This window comes from Lontra canadensis, unplaced genomic scaffold (assembly GCF_010015895.1).
Source record: "Lontra canadensis isolate GAN:19392208 unplaced genomic scaffold, GSC_riverotter_1.0 scaffold262, whole genome shotgun sequence".
In the NCBI taxonomy this organism is placed as follows: Eukaryota; Metazoa; Chordata; class Mammalia; order Carnivora; family Mustelidae; genus Lontra; species Lontra canadensis.
This window is the reverse complement of record NW_022631256.1, coordinates 238617-262620: the sequence shown is the minus strand read 5'-3', so window position 1 is coordinate 262620 and position 24004 is coordinate 238617. Positions and strand designations below refer to the sequence as shown.

Here is a 24004-nt window from a genome sequence, read left to right as displayed (position 1 = left end):
GAAGCAGTGAACTCTTCAGCAGGGAATTAAGAAAACTTGACGGCTAGGAGCAGAGGGAAATGGTGGATTTATTAACTCATTCAATAAATATTCTTTTGAGTGCCTACTTACTCCATGCCAGGCCCTGGAGGATCTCCAAGTATGCAAAGATTGGCTGACTATTAGTCTCAGTCATGTAATCCCATTCCCTTACCAGTGATTGGTTTACATTTGGAATATGGTGAAATAGGGGAGAGTTGAAACCCATGGGGAGGTCTCTCTTTTTGGGAATTGTTGGGGAAGTTTTCTTCATCCTGAAAACAGGACTTACCTCCATTTGCCTTTCTTTCTTTCTTTCTTTCTTTCTTTTTTTTTTAAAGATTGTATTTTTTTTTTAATTGATTTGACAGATCACAACTAGGCAGAGAGGCAGGCAGAGGGAGAGGAGGAAGCAGGCTCCCTGCTGAGCGGAGAGCCCGACACTGGGCTCGATCCCAGGACCCCGGGATCATGACCTGAGCTGAAGGCAGAGACTTTAATCCACTGAGCCACCCAGGAGCCCCCATTTGCCTTTCTATGGGAGACAGATTCTTACTACTTTCACTAAGACACTTACAACTGTGATAACTCTTAGGGAAAGTGGGATGAGGGTATAAAAGTATAGGGGTCTGACCTGGCCTGGGTGAATTCTTCACCTCCTTTAAAAAATGAAGTATTGAGCAAGGTTAAGCTGGAACGTAGGGAGAACTAAGAAAAGGTGGAAGGATGAGGTTGGATCTTTGTCTCAGATTTATTTTATGTCTCTCATGGACCCTGTGTTTCTGCATAAGGTCATTTTATGAGGTTCACTAAACCTCTTTAACAAGAAATATATACATGGTGAAGCACAGGTATCCAGAAACTAGTGTTGGCAAAATCAAGAGTATTGAAAGGAGCCTAGACACATGCCATTTGTGCCCCTGTTGTGTAGATTTTCAGAAATCCAAAGACTTTGTTGTGAAAATGTATCAGATTCTCCCAGGTAGCAGTCACTGTTTGTTGGGTGTCCACTGAACAGCTATTCCTTTTTTTTGCAGTTTTATTGAGAAATAATTGACAAATGTCACTGTGTGACAGCACGATGGTTCAATTTCCATATATTATGAAACCATGACCACAAATGGGTTCAGTTAACCTTCATCTTCTCATGTAGGTAAAAAAAGAAGGGAAAAGAAGGATAAAGGAAGAAAATGTGCTCCTTGGGAGCCCTTGGGATTGACCCTCAACCACTTTCCTAGATCCTATGGCAGTGTCAGGGGCAGTGCTCATGCTGGGGAGGAGGAAGGAAAAAGCAGCACTTCTTCCCGGATCAGGGACCTTTCCTAAGTCCTGGGGGGAGAACCCTTGATTGTTTAAGTCAGTCACGGTCACTGCATCCAGTGTGTGGCTTGGGCTTAGACACTTGGTGAAATGCTGGACAATGGGACATGGTGTGGGGGGCCGGGGGAGCTCTCTCTCCTGGAGGGCCACGGCGAGTATTTCTTTAAAAAATGAGCACAGAATAGTGACGGATCCATTCCTGACTTAGGACATTGTCTTGTGAGGGACTGGTGATGGATAGTGCTACAGCTATCTTTTGATCATGAGGAGAAGAAACTGAAGATGAGTACAGAGGAAGTTGAAGTCATTTTTTGCTTGTGTTTTCTGTCCCTTGGAACTGAAGGCATTCTAGTCAATGTCCCCACCAAAAATTCTAGGAAGCCAGAGGGGATACAGAGTTCATAAAGAAGTTCAAATGACCTGATCCTTGATTAGTGCTAAATTTATGGAAAAACCATTGTATGCTAAACACATACACAAATTAAATCCCTGTCCCTCATCTGTCTTAAACAAGGAAAAGTTGGAGGTTTTTTTTTTTTTTTTGAGATCGGCAAGGTGTCATTACATCAACATTTTAAGGAAAAAGTTATAAAACACACCACCATTTTGTTCTTAATCTTGTATAAAGTACAAGAAGTGATGGAACTGATTTTATTTTGGTTGATTGAGGTTAAAATGGATGTCTTAGAAGTATTTTTTTTTCTGATCATGCTTTATAAAAGCAATGAGGGGGCTAATTTCTCTGAAATATCAGGTATTCTTTTTTATGACAATAAGAGCGTCTACTAACTGAAAAGGAAGTAAGAAAGAAAAGCCCAGGGATCCACATTAGGATTGTATTAGAAAATATCCATCCCATCGAAGTTCCTGCTTACTTCCTGGGTAGAGAGGAAAGATGGTGCACTGCTGTATTCTGTGTCCGTTTATGTTCTTCTAAGCCTGGAATGTCCCTGACCCTGCACCTCTGCCCATCTCCTGCCACCCTGGCTTCCTGCCATCCTCTTTCAAGATGGGGTGTCTCTGGAATTTCTTGTCCATCCCCCCTTGTTGCCCCACTCCCCAACCCCACCCCAATCTCTGGGATATCTGTGTTTTATCCATCTCAATAGTCCTCATTTGATGCTACCTTTTCAAAATGGGCTATTTTCATGCTATCTTTTCTACCAGTACGTAAGCTCCTGGAAGGTAGGGACCACACCTTAGTTATTGTTCAAACCTTACTGCAATACCACAGAGCTCTGTATACAGTAAGTAGGCATAGATGTTGGATGAATTGGACAGGGAAAATGTTACTGTTTGTATTCACACGTGGAAAAATATTAACCTGGGGGAAAAAAGCTGAAAGACCTCCTTTTGTTTATGAGTTGACTGTTACTTCTATTTATACTCTAACAGCTTTCTCCACTGATGTTCAAAACCCTGCACTTTTGTAAAGAAGTCCATCTCTTTATCAAGTAATCACTTACTCTTCATTTGAACACTGCCTCAGATACCCTAGGGCCAGTTTGCTACTTGTATTTTACTGGTATTCACAACATTCAGATTACGGGAGGGGAATCTTAAGCCCCCTAAGATTGATAGTCACTTTGTATTTATTTTTACTTAATGTACAAGAATGCCTTTGAAATATCAGTTTAAGTCCGTCCTCAACCATTAACCCACATGGGAGTCTTCTAGGGAGCTTGTTAATTGCAGGTCTGGATTCAGTAAGCTGGGGGTGGGCATTTCTATAATGCGGTGGGACAAGGACACTCAGCTGATAGGCCCTCGTTGGGCTCTGTTCTTATGTGCCTATCTTTAGCCTGGAAAAGCCAAAATCAGTATTTTCCCCAAAATGGAAAAACAAAAAGACAAAGATACTGCAGGTCATTCACTTCTGTATAAAACCCTGACTTTATTTTGTCTCCCTGTGACCTCTTTTTTTGGCTGATGGACAGGCACATGATGCGGGCTGACCTGGCTTCTGAAAACAGTCTGACATGGTAGCTGTGACGCGTATCTTCTTTCAGTGGCATTTTCACATTCATACGGAAGAAGAAGAAAAACTCATTTGCTTTGGGGAAAATGTCCAGCCAATGATCGGGTTGCAGCTAAATCCCCGAAGACCCAGCTGCAAGAAAGCCCAAGTAAGATCCTAGAAAGACGTACCCTAGGCTCTCTGCTCTTGGCCCACCCACCAAACTTTGCGCCTTCCTCTCTCCCCCCACCACAGCTTCCCTTCCCCTGTGCGGCGGCTGCCTCCCCAGATCAACAATTAAATTCCCCCTTTGTTTGCGTGGCAGATGACAAATGCATGGAGGACATCTTGTGTTTCCGAGGCAGGCAGGGCACTTACTTTGATTGATGCGCGGTTGTGGAAAAAAATGAGCTGGGAAGGAATTACAATGGAGGGCCTGCAGACGGGAAGGGGATATACTAATTAGTCCTGCATTAAGCAGTCGGCTTGCATTTGGCGATGAGATGCCTTCAGGAGGGAAGTGTAGGGGTTATTGATGCAAAACAGTGTGCAATGCGTTCTGCCAGGTAGCTGGGCATGACTTTTGTTAAGGAGGATAGAATTTGGTAATTAAGAAATAAAGACTGAGGCTAATGTTTATATATTTTTTTAACATCCCCCAAATATATTGGGTGGGCCATGCCTTTTAATTCTACAAGATCTCACAGACAAGCTGCAGGTCTTTCTGCCTTCTGAAATAACTCTCGCAGAGTTTCATTATCCTGGGTAAGGTCCTAGGAAGGGAAAACTACTACCACTTCTAGCATTTCTGGCTCCTTTTTCTTGGAAGTCCCATAGTGGCAGAGCCTCGAGCCTTGCTAGTGGAGCACAACCTTCTAGAAGGAAGGGAAGTCTCTCTTCGCCACTCTGTCTAGGTTTTAGAATTGTGCATTCGGCCTGGAAAGGACCCCGGGGATATCTCAAGACAAGATGAGCAACTTCTACAGACAAAAATCTGGATGTTTCTCTGTTTGGTTTAGCATTTGTTGTCTGCCCTTCCATATGTGGGCTATTGGCAGAGTGGTAGGCAGGTGTACTGCTCTTGAATGCTCGAGCTAAGAGGGGCGTCAGACCCAAGGGAGACCTGACTGGTCATCTGGAGGTCGGTACCTCCTGAGTCCTGGAGGACTGGAGCCTGATAGGCCAAGATGCTCAAATAATTGCTTGTATGAGTAGTTGAGAATTCAAACCTCAAAATGTTGGTTGGGTCAATGCGGCCTGGAGAGTCAGTGACATTGGGTTCAATGACTCCAGTAGGGTGGCGTAAGAAAAAAAAAGAAAAATCAGAGGTCTTTGGTCACCGTGTGAAAGAAGAGGTCCTACAACCCCCTTGGTTTTAGAATCCCAGTGTAATTTCACTCACCCACCATGTTGGTACAGATAATGCGATTCTTAGTGATTCTTTATGTTGAAAGCCAGTGAACTATCAGGCATCTCATGTTAACTTAGTGGGAGAGTGAATGGTCCAGTTCTTGGTTCAACTGATGGAAGTTGTCAGTTCCTGCTGCAGCTGATTCCCTTTTACTTTCCTTATTCTAGAGACAAGTTCATCTATGGATTTACAGATGCCTATGCTAGGAAAAAGATATAAGTGATAAAGATAGCATTTTGAGTTATCAAAGACTATGGAGTCTTTTAAAGTTTTATCTGTAAACTGGAGCATAAGACAGATATCAAAATATCAGGAAATATTATCAGCTGGCTAAAACCTGTCTTTCTTGCACAGAAATAGGAATTGTGCCAATAGCTCTAGGAAGAAAAGCTAAATAGTTAATGTGGTTTATTTTTGAACCGTCCCTTTGTTTGAGAATTCTATCTTATTCTTCAGCTGATTCTATGTCGCCATGACCTTCTCCTGCCAAGAAGGTACAGTCGAGGCATCCTTCATTAACAGCCTACTGCTTTGAACAGGAGAATCCTGTGCTTTTTGCCTTTTCTTCCAGTGTTTGCACAACCAAGACTTATTACATGCTCTGTCATTTTGTTTCTGGGCTGGCTTTGGTTTGAGAATTAGGTAAACATCAGACATTCCATCACACAATTTTAGACTCAATCTTACTTTATAATGATGTTAATGTTTATTGTACAAAGCGAGATGCATTTGTATATTTTAGCATTTTATTTCAGTCACAGAATGTAAAACCTGACATTGGCATTGGTTTGATTTGTGTGTGTGTGTGTGTGTGTGTGTGTGTGTGTGTGTGTGATTGAAGATATTAAGCACTACAAGAACGTTGAAATTTCAATCTGATTAGGATCAAAATTCTTCAGGATCAAAACACTCCTTTTCCTCCCCCTACAGTTTTACTAATTGTGTGCTACTTGACATTGTGGAGTTATTCCACAGCGTGATAACTAAATATGTGAAGTATATTTTACTGTGCAGAATTATCAGCTCATTTTATTTGTTTTTCATGTGTTTGAGGTTATTAAAAGAACTTAAAATTAGAAGTCGTGTGTGTGAGTTGAAAGAGTGAACTCAATCATTGTTAGGAGGCTAAATCATAAAGCAATAGCCAGTATGTCAATATCAAGTAATGAAAAAAATCACAGAATTTAAAAGCATACCTTCTCTGTTTATTAGTTGGCACGATACCAGAAAAATTAGGTGACTAGCACAATAGTGAATGGCAGAGTTGTTTATTTTCAGCACTCTCAAATTATTCTGGTTACTGAAAATGAGATAAAAGTAGATCGGAAAGAATGGCATCAAGCATATTTGTTGGAGACCTTTGCTTCATGGGAAGAAATGAACTGCCCTAGCTCACTGTTCCTGAGGAATTGTGTTTCTTCAAGCTGTAAATCAAATCCCAGAGAGATAGCATGACGTTTTCCAAATAATAACTGGGGATGACATAGTTCTTTTTTGTCAGCACTGGGTTTCTGAAGTTAGACCTCAATTAAGATTCCAAAATGAAAAAGCACCCTTCTCTCCCCACACACATGGTCCACGACAGGGTCCCAAAGACAATATATTCATTTTTAAAGCCTGGATCTCTGGCATATGTTGGTCCAAAAATACACTTGGAGCTTCCTCCAAAGATCCCGAGTTTTTCTCCATCTTTTCTAAATTCCTAGCTACAAAGAACCTGATGTTTCTTTTCAGGAAACAGCATCATTTTTTCCCCCCAATTAATTGAAGAGCCATCTGCTTCTGCCGTGCACAACACCCATTCATTCTTAGCAACAAGTGTGTTCCCTAAATCCCTGGTGTGCAATACCAAGGCACGCGTTCAGTGTTGGGAGTAGAACCTGCCGGAGAGCAGCCTTGCAGGTAGGCTTTTCCCAGAGACATGATACATACAAAATCTGACACTGAACTTGGTCCCATGTCAGTTGCTAATGCAGGGTTAAAAAATGCTGCAAGACGCTCACACTTTGAGACTCTGCCTGACTGAATGTCTTGGCATTATGCTTTTGAAGATGGGAATCTAAAAATGAGCAAAGGGCAGGAAAGACCTGAGACCGCTCTCCTCAGCCACAGCAAGAACAGGGAGAGGAAGTAAATATGAAGGCCACCTGGCTCATGTCGCTAGAGGAAAACTTGACCGTCAAGGTATAGACTCTCACTGGTGGCACCTCGCATGTATTTAAAATCAGAGTTCAGAACTGGGTTTAGAACCTTCTGAGAGGATGAGCTCGTTGGACCCTCATCTTGTAGGAAGAAGAGTCTGCTGGTTGGTCATCAAAAGGACCTCTGGTTGGAAAAAGGGCAGCCTCTTCCTAAGAGGTTCTGCAGACCAGTGCCTCCTGCCTTATGGGATGGTCAGAGCCTTTCCACACACGGTGGCAAAAGCCCACTGAGTCTGGTGAGGGAAGGCTGCATGGAATGCTTTGTGGGAGTTTTGGCTCAGACCTGGCCAGAGCACGGTTGGTCCCTCTGTCTTTAAATGCCAAAGAAGGCATCTCGGAGGTCAGCTTGTGAGTCAGAGGCTGGGAATCAGACTTAAAGAGCTGAGATGAGTCTCTCTCTCTCTCTCTCGGGAGTGTTCCTCAGAATAAACCCCTTTCCAGAAATACAGTGAAAAGATGCCACATTCGAGCGGCCGTGGACACACGATGTGCTCCGCCCCTGTTCCCCAGCTACCCCCTTGCCCCAGTTTTGCGGTCCGTCAAGTAGGAATCGCTGTAGGCTCTGGTCTATTTGAACCTGCCTTCTCCCACATATATCTTCAAACAGAGACCACAAATTTCAGAGTGGAGCTCGCTCTCTAGAAAATGAAAGGGTCAAGAAAGCATAAGGCAGAGCTTCCCCCATCACTTCATGGGAGAGAGAGCATGAGAGACCACAAAATCCCGGGCAAGGGCCTAAAGATCCAGCAATTTCTGCGGGCCCGAGTTCCAACTTCCAATCTAATTCCAACACCAGCTGAAGTGATTTACGTCTCACTTTTTCTCACTGCATGCTGACCGTCATCTCAAGCGTATGCACGAGACACGAAGGGAGAAATCCGCACTGAAACCAAACAAGCATCCGAGAGACTTGACACGAGCCAGGCTGTTCCCATGCACAGGGGTTACTTACGGTCCAAGTGACTATGCCTGATGCCTTCGACGTCTTCGGCATGGATGAAGTGGTAGCATCTCTTCCCTACGATGTCTACGGGGGTCAGATCCATATAATCACTAATCCTGCAGAGAGAAGAACACAGGCTGGGATTCAGGGAGGGGGAGGGCAGGAAGTCCAGAAATTGTTCAATGACTGAGAAACAAGTCCCCTTACAGTTTTCCTTATCCTGGGGGTACCCATCAGGAGGTGGCACTTTGAGGGAAAACCCTTTCCTGACAGAGAAGATAATTTCTTCAACGGATATCGGACTTTTTTGAAAATAGGAGATGTGCTCGATCCAGCAACTGCATTTAAATCATGAGACAGGTTTTTCTTTTCTTTTCTTTCTTTCTTTTTTTTTTTTTTTGGCATCAGAATACACATTTGGACAACATAATTCCATGAAATTATTGAGAATCAGTAACAATGCAAGATCCTCATTAGAGGCCAAGATAATTCAAGGTTACGTAATAAAATAAAAACATGTTATGTTGATACCAAATGATTAGAGACACCTTTCATTTAAACAGATTGGTCTTCTATTGGGTATTTCCATGAAAAAAGGGCTTCAACCGCTTCTTGGCACAAAGTCCAAATTGGCATTCAAGGGATATAATTTAAATGCTGAGACATACAGATGCCTGGGGGTATTATCTTTTTCAGTCTTAGTCATTTGGGAGCTCGGCTTTCACTCCTGGCCCTTTTAACTAGTACTTTGTGGTGGATTCCACACAGAAACTTTTAAACCATTGTAGCAGCTCTGCAGGCTTGTGCGAGGCAGTACGTGTGTGTAAGCCTGTGTCATTGATTGTCCAGACGTCAATGTCCTCCGGCAGGAGCACAGAAAAATAGAACGGCAATTGGAAAACATGTTGGGGGAATCTGCCCGATTTACACAAAGATGTCAACATGCTTATTATCGTCCTCCCTGTCCAGGTACAGATTGGTTTTGGGCGGTCCAAAATAGAATATATCTTCTGTTTAATTTATTCTCTTTACCATCACTGTGCTTTTTATCGTTTAGGGCTCACACTAGCTCTAAATAGGAGTGAGTCTTTAGAAATGACATGTTTCAGAAACCTGAGAGGCCATGGTCGGAGAGCTCAGTCTTGACCCCCCAAGGCAGGGGAACTAAACCAAACTGAACCAAACCAAACCAGAATAATGGGGAATATAATTAAAAGTTACTACCCAGGGAGTGGATTTCTCAACATCTAATGTTAAGTAAGATTTTTGGCCAGACTAGAATTCTTGGTAAGCCGAGGTGAAAATGGGACAATATAAAGAGTTTTTTAACGCCATGGTTTTCTGGTACAAAGCAGATTAGTTGGTGTTTTCCTAAAACCATTAGCTGCTTTCCAAGCACAGTTTACACCCCCTTTCTGCAAATGAGTGAATAAGGATGTCATTAAAAGGCCCTCATTGGTGTTTCTGAAATTTGCCAGCTCCCCTGAAGGCCTCTGATGTCGGCTTTGTCCTCCGCCCTCCTAGGGAATGCAGAGGAGAAGAATGGTCTGCAGAGGCCAGGACAGGTCTTGTGTTTCCAGTTAGCAACTCCCTAATTAAACAATAGGCCCTGGGAAAAAGCCAGTGATACTTTAGGGAAGACGTTCTTTAGTTTATGCTTTATTGGAATGAAATCCTTCAAAACATCTGACGTATTCTTATGTATAGAACCTGTTACTGTGGCAAGTGTGACTAGCTCAGTGTCCAGAGACATCTTAATACTTGTGTAGAAATCCCCGGACCAGTTTGATGACCTATATGAGGAGCAGGATCCTGATGGCATCTTATACTCTGAGCCTCAGTTTCCTTATCTGTAAAAATAACTTAGGAGGTTGGTGAGGGGATTGATGAATGAAATGAAATGAGCATAGCACAGTGCCTGGCACATGAGGCATGCTTTTTCTTCAGGTCAAGCAAGCAATTTCTTTTAAACGAGTCCTTTTTAAATAACTTCTATCCTCTTCAGCTGGGAAATAATGCCGTATTGTATTGGCTAATAAGGGGTTGTGGAAAAAAGTTTTGGTTTTTTTTTTTCTTTAAAAGGGACAAAAAAAAGCTTAAAGTGGGTCACAGAAAATGATCTCAATTATTGGAGTGGCACCAAAAGGCACTCAGGTCCATGGAGCAGAATTAATCAATCTGTGATCACAGGAATGAAAATGAAGTGAGGGTTTGGGGACAGGACAATCACCGGAAGCAGGTAAATAAGATGAGGCTCAGGTTTTCAGAGGGAGTGACAGTAGTAAATGTAAATCAAGGGAGCCTGACCTACGTATTTGAAGAGGTAAAGCCATAGGTCATCAGACTTTCTATCCGCCTCCCTGTGTTGGAGCTCCCTCTCCAGCATTCTATCTTTTTCATCAGAGTAAACAGCTTTGTGGGCTAGAACTGTGTTCTTTAATGGATGCATAGATATGAGAGTCCCCTTCAGTGGTTAGTCTGATGGCTTCCTTACCACTTAGCCTGACTTCTCTAGAAAAAAAGTGACAGGGAATGCAGGAAAGCCCACACGTAGCTAACTGCCTGGTTTTAAAATCTGGCACATTTCGAGTTCAAATTGTGACCTTGGGCGTCTCACTTACCCTTTCTTGCTAAACTGAAATTGCTTGAGGGTGCCGAAGGCCATGGCAACACCCATCTAGATCACAGAACTGTCTTGAAGCTTAAAGCAGATGATGTATATAATGAGTTTTGCACGTTGCCGAGCGTGTAGCTAAGTGTTTAACAAACGTTATCTTTATTATCACTTGCTCACCCTAGCGAATCCTTTTGTCTGTCTTTCCTGATACTCTTTTGCCATTCCAGAATACCTTACACACAATCCAAGTATACAGTCAGTTTTCTAAAAATTTTAAGAAATGCCAACCAAACTTGAAACAAATAGATTTAGGGTTACTTGTTAAATAAGAGTGACGGATTCATGGTCTCTTCTACCCCATGGAACACTAATAGCTCAGGTGGGTGTCTTTTTCTCCTGATGGATTCTTTCCTCTGGATCCAATCTTGACTGGAAATGGTAGGCATTTCTAACTTGGGCTCAACATCCTCAGAGCTTCCCAGCAGACTGAACACGGATGCTGGCCGTCTTCCTCTTGGCTAGGCCTTGCAGAGGTCAATTACCTGAGCTGCTTGACCATTCCGCTCTTTCATTTTGCCCCTGAGGGCACTATCAGGGCTCGGTGAACATACGCTGCTTTTGTGCGTGACCGTAATCTGTGCCACAAAAGCACCCTCTCAAAACCGCCTCAGTGAGTCTGCCTGTGGCACCAGCAGATTGAATGCTATCATGGAAGCTTCTTTCCCTCTTCTCCCTGTGCCCACTGATTCTCTCTTCTTCAAATCGGTCTGATGATGGGCTGGTGACTTGTGGGTGAAAGGTCTAAGGGGGCACTGTCCCATTTCCTTGTCCCTTGCTCTGTGCTTAATGGAAAAAGTGAACTTTTAAACCAGAGGTTAAAAAGTCCTTTTATCAAAGCTCGGTGTTAAGGAAGGACTGTCAAGTCATTTATATGACGAGTCTCTCTCTTTTTTAAAAAATTTAATTTATAAAAGCAAACTCCTCAGGATTACAACATTTTATTTAATAGTTTTGCAGATTTTTCATCCTTTTCCCTCTGGGGGCCTCGAATTCTCATTTTTTTCCCCTCCATGTGCTATGGCCTGCGCGTGTCCCTCCCACCACAAAACCCATACAGTGAAGCCTTTATACTCAGTGTGATAGTATGGGGGGGCCTTTGGGAGGTAATTAGGTGAAGATGAGGTCATGGGGATGGAGCCCCCGTGATGGGATTAGTGTCCTCATAAGAGGAGGAAGGGACCAGAGCTCTCGCTCTCCCCAGTGTGAAGATCCAGCAAGAAGATTGCTATCTGCAACCAGGATGTGGGCTCTTGCTAGGAACCCAATTAGCTTGTACCTTGATCTTGGAACTCCCAGTCTCCAGAACTATGAGAAATAAATGTCTGTTGTTTGAGCCACTCGGTCTATGGTAACGCGTAGCCCGGCAGGCAGCTAAGGCAATGTGCTGAAGGCTGTATGAACGCTGGCCATCCTGAGGCTGGGCCCGTACAGGAGACAGGAGGTGCGCCTGACTGAGGCAGCAGGAGATACCTTTTATGGTATAATTTTGCCAAGAACGTCTCAGCCCTGCTCTCTCCTTGGGTTCTCGGCCAAAATGGGTCTTAATTATAGCATATGGATGTCTGGGTATCCCAATCCATTCCATTGTTGTCCCTCACGTACATCAGGACAGCAATGTAAATTTTAAATAAAAAGCATGTTTGGTGTCAGTCCAAGCAGCCATTAAAAATAAGATCAGGATTTATAATGAGCCTCACTGGGAGAGTAAAATCCTTCAGACTGCCACAAACACCAGCCTTCACCAATGTGTAACATACAACAGAGGAAATGAGAACAAAAACAAAGTACCTATTTTCACAGTAAATGATATTGAGGTCCATATTTACTCGAGTGACGAACATATGGCAGTCAATTCTGACTTCATTGATCGTAGGGGGAGGCAGGGCATGAGCCACAACCACAAGACCCATGATTTGGCTGGGAACGGTCCTCCCGTGGGATAGGGACACCCTCAGTCGTAGCCGGCCTGTTATGTGAATCACCTGTAATAGAACATTAAGGACAGGACACAGTCAAATTTGCATCTGGGACGGAACAGTATTTCTTTTGAGAAATTGCAAAATTACATCTGGAACAACCAACATTAGTTTGTATCTTCCGTAATCATAATGGCTGTTAATATGCCCTCAATGTCCCTGAGGCAGGGACAAAAGAGAAATAATATTATAGGCTGAGCTTTACTTAAGGCAGAATTATTCCTGTGCTATTGCTATTTTCAGGACTTTTTCTTGCCCTTCCCTCTCTCTCTTTCTCTCTCTCTCTTTTCTTTACTTTTCTTTTCTCTTTCTTTCTTTTTTTTTTTTTTTACATTGCAATTAAGCGTATAACCAGTTAAAATGACCAGAAAGTTGAGCAATGAGTTGCAAAAGGAAATGTTTGCATTATCTGCCCTTGTTAATTAATGGATGATGTCTGTGTGTTTCCATATCTGTACTGAGTGGATTACATGGCCATCTCCTTTCACATATATGGCCCAGAGCTTTCCTTCACTTGGCGGGGGGAGGGGGGTGGGTGTTGATCATGCAAAAAGGCCAAGAGACTCCAGTGAATATAAGTCTTAGTGGCAATGACATGAATGGGACCTCCTGTGTCAGAAAGCACTGAGCTACCAGTACTACTGTGATTTATGGCACTGCCCTCTGGGGTTGAAGGTCAGAAGACTTTGGCTCATCATTCGTTCCTCGAGCTTGTTCTAAAGTAGGATCAGGAAACCTGTACCATTCTGGTGCCCTATTTTGGTTACCTGTGCAGAGACAGGTATGAGAATGCTGGGCTGTCATTTTCAGCTTCTTAGGCAAAGTATACCACAGATAGTCCAAGCCATCCAGAACCAAACAGAAGGGCTTCATCTTCCTTACACATTTGAAATGATATTTTTACAGATGCCCTTTGAAAAAGTCCCTTTGCTTATAAACTACACATAGAAGGCCAGCCATAATGTCAACTTCCTTAAGTGATGTTTTGAGGAAACAAAATCATGAAAGGGTGGAAAAGCATCAAGGATTGTGTGCTTTGGGAGGATGGAAGTCTTGTGTGTGTGGATGGGTCGGGGGAGGAGGGTGTTGGAGATGCGCATGCAAGTGTTTGCGCGTGCGCGTGTACTCTAGCTGTGTTCCTAGGATCATGCTACGGGGTGGGGCACCTGCCAAAACTAGGTTGTAGATATAGTCCCTGTGATTCACCGTACCAGGGAGCTTGGTTTAGTAGTTAATCAAGTTTCTGCCTTTGGTTTGTCTCTCCAAAAATGTACCATTGAGCACCAAGACATCTTTTGATGGTTCCCTCTTTGCTATAAGGAACTCAAGTGGGAAGTGGAAACTGGCCTTCTAGGAGTATTAACATTGAGCCTCTGCTCTCCTTCCCAGGGGCTTGACTGGTCATTCCTTTTTCATTTTGTTTTTGTTTCCCTTAAGTTATTCAGTTTTCCAAAAGCTAGCCACATGGCTGTCAGTCAAGAGGCAGGATCAAAGCTTACGGGGCTGCCCTTCGGAGTCCTGGTGTCCTAAATAATACCTTTTTCCCCTGGTTCCCCTTCACATTTGCACCCAGCGCTGCAGATCTGGAGATACCAGTGAGGAGGATTACTGAGGGGGCTATTTCAGGAGCAGCTTTGTGACCACCCACATTTGAAGTTGACTAGAATTCATACTTAATGCACCTTTGCTTTAAGCTTTGGTCAGACGAGCGACTTGATGAATATTTGAAAATGTTCCTAGAGGCAAGGATGCTAAAACACCATCACAGACACACATTTTTGTAAGACCTCATTAACTAATAAAGAAATGGCCAAAAGAAATGGGATTAACTTCACAGGGGGGGTGTTAACAGTCCCTGGGCCTCCTCCCAGCTAGGCTAACATAGATGCTCATTTATCATTATCTGTCGTGTTTTATCAGGAACTCTCAGCTTCTTGGAAAAACAGATCTATAAATGCTCCAGAAAATATGCGTTCAGAAAAGATATGATAAATAAATCTTCACTTGGTATTCTATTCTAAAGCAATTTATGGGCCTCTGGGCTAGAAGACATTTTGGGAAGGCACAGAGGCTGGTGGGGAAGCTGTCTCCATGTCAGATTGACCTGGGTCCCCATCTCCAGCATCGCCTGTGGTCACGGAGGTGCTGAAAGGGGTTAAAAGCCAGGTCCCGGGGGGGGGGGGGGGGGTCTATAGTTGTCATTTTCTGATTTTGTTACCCAGGACAAGTCACTCAACCATCTGCTTCTCAGTTTTCTGTGAAATGGGGATAATAAGGAGTGTTCTGCAGGTTATGTTATGAAAGTGAAAAGAGATAATGGAGGTGAATGCTTTCTACCTTGTGAAGAAGTGTCCAAATTTCATTATAATTTTGTTTGCCCCTTCACATATCAACTGATTAATGGGTCAGGATTGGTGACTAATTTAATCTTGACCCAAAGCCTAATAAATGAGTTCTTCTTATTTTAAGAGATCATAAATTTTCATGTCTGGAAGAAAATGTAGGAAGGTCTATCTCAGGTCCTTCTCCCTTTCATTTTTTCAGGTGGAAAAGAAGCTTCTGGAAAGTTCCTTCCCTGTCCAGAGTCACCTAGCTCAGAAATGGCAAAAAGAGCCTAGAATCCTGGTTTCTAGGTGTTGTTCGAGTTTCATTTCAACTTTGTTATGTTTATGTGCATATTCATATTGAATGAAACATCACAAGTTTATACCAGATATCAATTTACTACCTTAAGTAAACTGTATATGAATCTTTAAAAAGATTTCAATTATAACCAGAAGTTCAGGTTATTTGAAAAGTCTTTGAGAAGCAGTGCAAACTAAGATGAAGGGAAAAAAAAAAAAACCCTAATGGAGTAACTAAATAGTTAGGAAATGTTAAAGGGTATGTTTGTCTCTCTATAGGTACCTCTGGAGGTGAGGGAGGTGAGAAAAAAAGCATGTCTATTTATTCCATACTTATTTTTGGGTTGAAATTAATGTATTTTCCAAATCCATTTCATAATGCAAAACTTTTTTTCCCCATGTGACAGGTTATGTTCAAATTTTAGAAACACATCTGACAGCAGGTATCTGAACACATGGATAGTTGAGTTTTTCACTTTGTAGTTGCTTTGAAGGTCTGAGGTATAGAGGCCAAAGTATTGTCAGAAGAGCTGAGTTCAAGTCCTAGCCCTGGCATTGTACAGATATGCAAATGTTACACTCAGAGAACTGAAATGACTTAGTGACTTTCTTGGTCAGTAGAGTAGAGATTAAAAACTCAGCATAGAAGAAGTACTATGTAAAGGTATCTTTGTTTTCTTAAAAAGGCATTTTTGTTTTCTTCATCAAAGGACATAATATTGGTACTTTAGTTTCTATAACTTACTATGTGCAAGGGACCTTGCTAGGTGCGAGGGAGCATATCACAGTGACTTGAATGCAAACCTGTCCTCAAAGAGTTTACAGATTACACAGTGGGAGGAGACATGTATAATTACTTGTAAACTAGGACTATGGGAAGATGATACAGCATCTGACAAAGACAGCGCCTCTTCATCCTGGTTATGTGATGGAATAACTGTGAAGCTTTATTAGCATATGGATTCCTAGACGCTGTCTCCTAGAAGTCTACTATGGCAGGACTGGGCTAGGGTCTAGCATTTTTTTGTTGTTTAAAGCTTAAAAAGTGATACCTACTATCGGAGAATATTTGGCTAATGGATTTGGAGTTAAACCAGTGATTCTCAACCATGCTATATACTGGAATTACCCTAGGAGTACTTAAAAGTCCCATGTCCAGGGGCACCTATGTGGCTCAGTCAGTTAAGTGACTGACTCAATCTCATTTCAAGTCTTGATCTCAGAGTCATGAGTTCAAGCCCTGCATTGGGCTTCATGCTGGGTGTGGAGCCTACTTAAAAAAAAAAAAAAATCCCCATGTCCAAGCTATACCCAAGACTGGTAAAATATGGATTTCTAGATAGGGGTCTTTCTAGGTCTTAGAGGGCTGCTGAAAGGATTAAGTTAAAATGTATATAAAGTGCCTACATACATGCCTGATATATACCGTATACTCACAAATATAATTTCAGTTAAGCCCTAAGTGTGCACCATAAGAAAGAGTAAGATCATGGAAAGTTCAGGATAGGCAGGGAGTACTTTTGACAGAATGGATCAGGAAGGCTATGTGAAACTGGCATTAGAAAAAAAAAACTGCTGACATAGATTGGATTATAGAATGGTGGAAGGGGCTCCCAGATAGGGAAAAGGTCTAGAACAAATAATATAAAAGGGAATCTCTTAGGAATGCCCAGGGCTCCAGGAACACTTCAGTTGGTTTGAGCAGGAGAAGAGATAGAGATGGGCCAAAATGGCAGGTAGAAGCAGTAGAAATTAGCAATAATGGGTCCTTGGGAGAAGCACCATGATTTTGTGTCTGTTTTGTAGGATGATGATGATGACGATGATGATGATGATGATAGACCGAATGGAAGAATTGCTGACAGAGGGACCACATAGATTTCCCTGTGGACATTTTGTATCTGAACAGCTTGGAGAGGTCCTGGACAAGGTCTCTTAGGGAGAGCTGGAAAAAGGGATCAGACACTTAAGAGATGATAGTTGAAAGAATAATTTTGGAAAGTGGCCCCCTATTTCCCCCCTGTCCGCCATGATAGTTAAAACCAAAGAGGTCAATGGAATTACCAATGGAGAAAATATAGAGAGAAGAGAAAAAGCATCCCTTCCCACCCCTTGCTTTGAGTATTTGAAACCTAAGGCAACTTATCTTTTTCTCTAAATTGAAGTTCTTTTGCTCTATCATAATGACTTTTGTTAAAAAAAAAAAATTCTGAAACATCTAAATCCCCTCTTTTCTCCACCCACAATTCCAATCTGACATAATTGCCAAGCTTGCCGTATCATTACCAGTCCCAGTGGTAATACCTTAAAGCATGGGATGGCTTCCTTGTAAATTTAAGTAGGTGAATGGGCAATGATTTTAAATACAAATATATGAGCCTAAATACTAATATTATGTCAAGAACCATGAACCTATAAAATAACATAGTTACTGCAAAATGGAAGGAGTATTGTGCCATAGAAAGAATGCTGAATTGAAAAAACGGAACGTTTTATTTGAGTTTTGGTCTGCTCATTTTGGCAAGTCATCTAGTTTGGCCAAGGTAACATTCCTCAGATAAAAAATGGAGGATAAGGATCAGGAGATGATACCTAGGGTTCCTGCTAAGTTCTAGAGAATTCTATGACCTATTGCTCCATTGAGTGGCCTTTACTGTGCTCTAGCACAATCCTTGCCCACTCCCCCACTATGCTTACAACTCCATTGTGGGGGCAGGAGTTTCAGAGTCCAGCTGCAAGTTAATAAATGCAGAGTTTAAGAATGAATCAATAGGGTGTTATGGGTCATTTCTGAGCTGAAACAATGCTTTGGTTTTGGCCAATACCAGGTAAAAACTGCCTCTGTGTTTTAAAGATTCATCTTAGTCTGGTCTTAAATCTAATCTACAAACATCCTTCAAAAGAGATTTCTGAACTAAGAGATTCTTCGCCCCCGAGCTCAATTTTCTATAAGAGCTCAATCCTCTCGCTTCCTTTCATTGTTCTTGTTTTATCATAAAGAGCTCTCTACAAAAATGCTAAAGCGTGTATTTTTCCAAACCCCTTACACAGCACTGCCCGGATGCCAGCCACAGTAAAGCAGAATGCACAGGGTTTCTGAGTTGCAATCCTATCCACTTAGATAAGAATGTCCCAAATTAGCAGTATCTGACAGTCCCATATTGAAGGAATCATGGTCTGACTTTTCTTTTTCTTTTGATACCCCCCGCGGATGTGCACGGTACAAGTACAAGTCCGCAGAGTTTAGGATGAATGTGGGAGTCTTAACAAGCCACGTTTCTTGGACAAATATATATTTCTTTTCCTGCCATATGCTCTTTTCAGTCATCTGTTAGTGATAAACACTTAGATGTGCTCCACTAATATCTTCTCATTATAAACAAGCCCATCACAAAGACCTTGATAAAACCTGCCCTCTGTCAATACTTAAGGAAAGAAAGTCCATAACACAGAAATACATCTGGAAGCTATTCTCCGTTCTTTTAGGAATAAATTTCAGTACTAGTAATATAAAACGTTTGCTTTATCAAAAGGAAATGCTAAGTATTATGTGCATTATTTTCCACATATAATGTAGAGCACAGAACAGGGCTAGGCAAATAGGAACAAAAAGAGCTGCAGGCATGAGAAAACTATGGATTCCCTGGGTTTAGAGCATCTTCAGAGATTTTTCACTTGTCCTTTAAGGGAATCCAAATTTACCTTAAAAATTAAGCTTCCTTCTGGCACTCTGGTCTTTTCTCTTTTATTCCCCTGTAGAAGTCTGGTTTAGCATACAGATCATAAATCACTAGCTCAGGTGGGAAAGCCAGCTAATTATTTTTAAGTGATGGGGGCTTTGAGGTGGCCCCCGACCCACTGAAAGATAAGGGCTTAGCTAGGTCTTCTGAACCTAAACATCTAGCCTACAGCATAACAACTTAATCTAAACCCGTGGGAGGATATCAGCCTCATATAAATGACTTCCTACAAGTTTTTAGGGAGTGTGTTTCCCAGATTTAGACCATATCCATGGGTTGGAGAATCAGCTCTAACAGGTCTCTCTGTGCTGTCTGTCTGACTCCCGCCACCTTGGTCTTTGCACAAGTCCTCCAGAAAAACAAAACAAAATAAAACAAAATACAAAACAGCAAGAAAAAAGCTTAGCCGAGACCCAAGTACTTGTCCAGAGAGGTGAGCTCTCCTGAGAAAAGGGCTCATAACTGAAGGAGGGGCCGTTGGACCCTGTGAGGGCAGAAGAATAGCAGAAGGCCATTTCCCTTCCTTTCCCAGGATCTGATTATATTTCTAGAAACCGATTCTACTCTAATAGGCCTTTTCATAATTCACAATGGGACTGGAGCAACCAGGGATAAGAAAAGGCAGAAGAGGGAAAAGGTATAACTTCTCAAGGCAGAGGTGAGATCTGGGGGGAGGTGAGATTCAGGGGGAAATGAGGTGGTGGCAGGGAGTGGGTGAAAATGCAGACTTTTTCAGGGCCCCAAGGGGGATACAGCAGGAGGGGTGGTCTTGGAACATCATCATCAACTAGATGGCCATCAGCTGAGGTGGTGGGAGGCTTTCTGGGAGTTTTTCCCCAAGAATTCCTCTAAGATCAGGGATCTTCAATACTGGGCACCAGATTCAGCACCCTAGGCTAGAGGACTAGCAACAACTTAGGGAGGGTCTCACATGGGCTTCATTTAAGGGCAGAGAAGAGAAGAGGGGAGACTGGGTACCCGGAAAGCATCCTGGCCAAAGTTAAGAAAGAAGAACCCTGGCAGGAGACAGTCCTTGGGTAAAAGGGCTGTAGTTAGCAGATGTTAATTCTCAGGGACTCCATTTGGTTTGAATGGCAATGTGGTGAGTGGGGGGAGGGATGTAACTGGAGCACAGCTCATCAGAGGCTTACTCGGACTCCTAGAAAGACTCCATGAAGGTGAGTTCAGGAAGTGGACAGGCTGGAAAAGGTTGAGGGCAATTCTGATCAAGGAAAGCGGAGGAAGGGAGGAAGCTGGGGCTCATTTCTTTACTCTAGTGGACAGTCTAAGGTCCTGAAGGGAAAGACTCATACTCACAAGCGTGAGTATGAGCATTCCTCCAGTTATAGATAAAGTCAATTTACACAAGTAACACAAACAATTAAATGGGTCTGGTCCATGAGGGAAATTAGACTTTGTCCTTTAAATTAGAAAGCCCCAAACACCTCATGCTGGTATCAGGGATTCATGTTAAAAACAAAAACAAAAACAAAAACAAAATCAAAAGCCCCTCTAAGGTTAGTGGTGCTTCAATTTGTGCACGAGAATTACCCCGGGAGTTTATTAATCAGGTGGATTCCCAGGCCCCGCCCCCAAACTATGGATTCTTTAAATCTTAGTAGGGGCCCGGGGATCTGCATTCATTAAGCACTGGGCCATCCACCTGCAGCGTCCTCTTTAGCTAAAGAGCAGGACCAATCCAGAGATCTTAATGATGATGACCTAGAGGCTGATCACAGACTGCCTCCTAAGCGGGCGAAGAAAGACGAACATCTATTTACAGTTAAATCTGCACTGCAAAAAAAGACCCCACTCTGTAGAACACAACCCCTTATCTCGGTCCTTTGAAAACGAAGGACCGGTGCATGATAAGCAGGAACCCTGGGCTCTTGCGGGATCAGGATGTACCTTCTGTGCGCGGGATGCCCGAGGGAGCAGCCCTGGGAGCCCTGTCAAGGCTCCTTTATTTGTGTAAAGGTCTGCGTTCTCTCAGTGGCCACGCTGCAGTGGGCTGCACTGCTGTGCCGCAAAGCCTCTTGGGGGAGGTCGAGCTCTGCCAATCCCCTCCCCCTCGCCCAGTCTGCCCCTGGCTTAGCTCCTGATTAATTCAGGGCAATCCTGAGAAGTTAACCCTTAATTTGATGGCTCTGATGGGGAGCTGAGAGATTGCTGGTGATTTATCATCACCCTCAGTGGGTTTTTTGTTTTTTTTTTTTTTTTAATGTAGAAATATTTTCCAAGGCAACAAATAAAAAATTATTTTTAAAACCCACATTTAAAAAACATTAGCTACAGCATTCTTTTCTTATGTGACTGTATCCTCCACACATAACAATTACTTCTCATCCATCTCTTTTAACAAACTTCCAATACATAACATAAAAATATAACTATAATTACGGCCTTAGTTTCTCAAAATGTGTCTGAATTCCATATCCGTTTCTTGCTCCCTTTGGAGAAAACAGCCTTTCTTCTACCAGAGATAAGATTTTTTATTGGGATAGTTGAAGCTGGAGAGATTTCCTTAACAAGATTATGTAAATGTATGCCAAAGACATAAACCACATTTTCTCCGAGAGTGGAACACTTCAAATATCATTTAATAAAACAGGACCATGGGTAGAAACACCTCGATAAATTGTTAAGGGGCAAAGCAAGAAGACTGAACCATACACATCTGATCAAATTTTGTTTGATTCAGTTACTTTATTGAAGTCTCCTAGAGAAGGACAGAGGACCATCGTACCTCTGTAGAGGGCAACTTTTTTATTCCTCTATCACTTGAGGTGGAAGAGGGGGTATCAGCCCTTGTGGACCAGAGAGGACCCTTGTGGCTTAGTGCCACTTTGTTGAAGGTGGAGTGGCAGTTCTCAGTGTAAGAGAATGCAATTCTATTTTCCAACAGCATTAAAAAAAAAAAAAAAAAAGACTCAGAACCAGCCGTGTGACTAATAAGGAATAGAAACTGGCTCCCTTACTCCTATCTACCCCTCCCCCTTCCTGCCCCAATACCATACCACATCATGTAGTTTCTTTAGAACCCATGAACTCTTATTGGGAAAGATATAAGTGAAGTGTTTTCTATTTATGATCTTTGCTTAACACTTGTGTTGAATGTGCATTTTACTTAAATTTCTTGAGTCGAACAACTAGTCTTGTTCTAAGTTAGTCTCCTTAGCCTTTGTTCCTCTTGAGTCTGCTAGCAGAATTTATACATAGACACTCGAAATTGCAACCAATGTCCAAAAACAGCTGTGCACCATAGACCGAGTGCCTCTCTGCGTGAAGACAGCAGTTCCAGAGAGTTCTTTGCCATCCTGAGAAAATGTTAAGCCAGACTTTTTCTATGCCCTCCACCCAATCAGAAGTTCTATAGAAAGAAGAAATGACTGTGTTTTTGATAACAAAGGAAAACCTTTAGAAAAAATAGCTCTTATATGTAGGAGTCAGCTACCCATCTCTTGCTGGGTTTCTGGGGAGGCAGAACCACACTTATCCGAATAGATGGGTGGGCTGGCTTTTGTGGAAGGGCAAGTCTGCGGTCTTAAGAGCTGATATATTTTTGCAGCAACCATTTCCTTAAGTGGGAAGCACACAAGTGTTAATGATTGTATTTCTGATAATTAAATAATTTTATTTTTATTTTTTAATTGTTTTAAGATTTTATTTATTTGAGAGAGAGAGAGAGAGAGAGAGCAAGTGAGCGAGAGCGAGAGAGACAGAGCACAAAGCGGGTAGGGGCAGAAGGAGAGAGAGAAGCAGGCTCCCCGCTGAGCAGGGAGCCCAATGCGGGGCTCGATCCCAGGACCCTGAGATCATGACATGAGCCAAAGGCTGATGCTTAGCTGATTCATCCACCGAGGCATCTCTGATAATTAAAAGATTTTAAAGCAAAATGCATAGGTCATAAATATTTTTGAAGAAAATGAAACCCCAATATTATCCAAATTCAGACATAAAACTCCTTAAAGATCAAACCGAAAAATGATCACTTCCCCGGAGGCTACCGTAGGTATGTGGGACTCAAAGTAATGCAAGAACAAAGAACATTCTCTTAAGCTGGGCACTTGAGAAACCACAGTGTATGTGAGAAACCACAGTGACTGAAGCCAAGATTCCTCAGTTTTCCTGTTAGACTCAGGCAACATGTCACTGTGTGTCTGAACACAAGGACCTTCCTTCTCTACATCCATTTCCTCACGGGGAAAGTGAGGGGGCCTCCCTACATGCTGCAGAGACCCTTCCTTAGCGTTGTGTCTGTTGAACCCAATATCTTTAAATGCAGCCTGGATCCATCCTCAAAGCTCTAAACTTCCATAATGGTGTGTTTCTGCTATCTTGGTTTCTATTCTTTGGGACGCCTGGGTGATATGTGTTGCGCACTGATTAGCACAGGTCATTTTCTTTTTCTTTCTTTCTTTTTTTTTTTTAAAGATTTATTTATTTATTTGACAGAGACAGAGAGATCACAAGTAGGCAGAGAGGCAGGCAGAGAGAGAGAGGGGGAAGCAGGCTCCCTGCTGAGCAGAGAGCCCGACGTGGGGCTCAATCCCAAGACCCTGAGATCATGACCCGAGCCGAAGGCAGAGGCCTAACCCACTGAGCCACCCAGGCGTCCCGCACAGGTCATTTTCTTAAACGTCTCTTAACTTGCCCTCTAAATTCTACAGCTAATATTTTAGAAGGCTGCCTTAATGACTCCGCAATTTCCTCCTTCGTGAGAGTAAATTCTGGTAATGACACGCCTCTCAAAACGTCTCTCTTTATGTAGGGAATAGATCTCTACCTGTGCCCAAACCTCTTTGTGTCAACATCCCAGAAAGACCACATGCTGGAGGTGGGGAGGCCTTGCAGACGGCCCCAAGCAACCCTCTGGTGTCTCATGTGTGGAGGCGGACCCCAGTGCGGTGACCGTCTTGCCCAAGGACACAAAGCCAGTTAGTGGCAGGTATAGGCAGAAAAGCAAGGTCCCCTCTTCTCTTGCCCAACACCTTCTCTCCTAACTGATTGTGCCTTTCGGGGGCACTATTCCCTCCCATTTTCCCCCTTTGTTTTCCCAAATGTGTTTATATCTCTCTATAGAAAGGACTCAATCAAATTTAGGATTTTAACCTTCAGAAGACCCCATGGCCCTGAC

The 24004-nt window shown here is 42.7% G+C and overlaps 1 protein-coding gene across 1 annotated transcript in view; it reads right to left on the bottom strand.

Moving 5' to 3' along the window:
• Positions 1-24004, bottom strand: part of LOC116862572 (neuronal PAS domain-containing protein 3-like) — a 241677-nt gene that overhangs the window by 13628 nt on the left and 204045 nt on the right. Inside the window, exons 6-7 of the mRNA XM_032849932.1 lie at positions 12316-12509; positions 7860-7966 (exon numbers count right to left, since the gene is read on the bottom strand). Coding sequence (XP_032705823.1) covers positions 7860-7966; positions 12316-12509 — 301 coding nt within the window. The remainder of the gene's footprint in view (positions 1-7859; positions 7967-12315; positions 12510-24004) is intronic.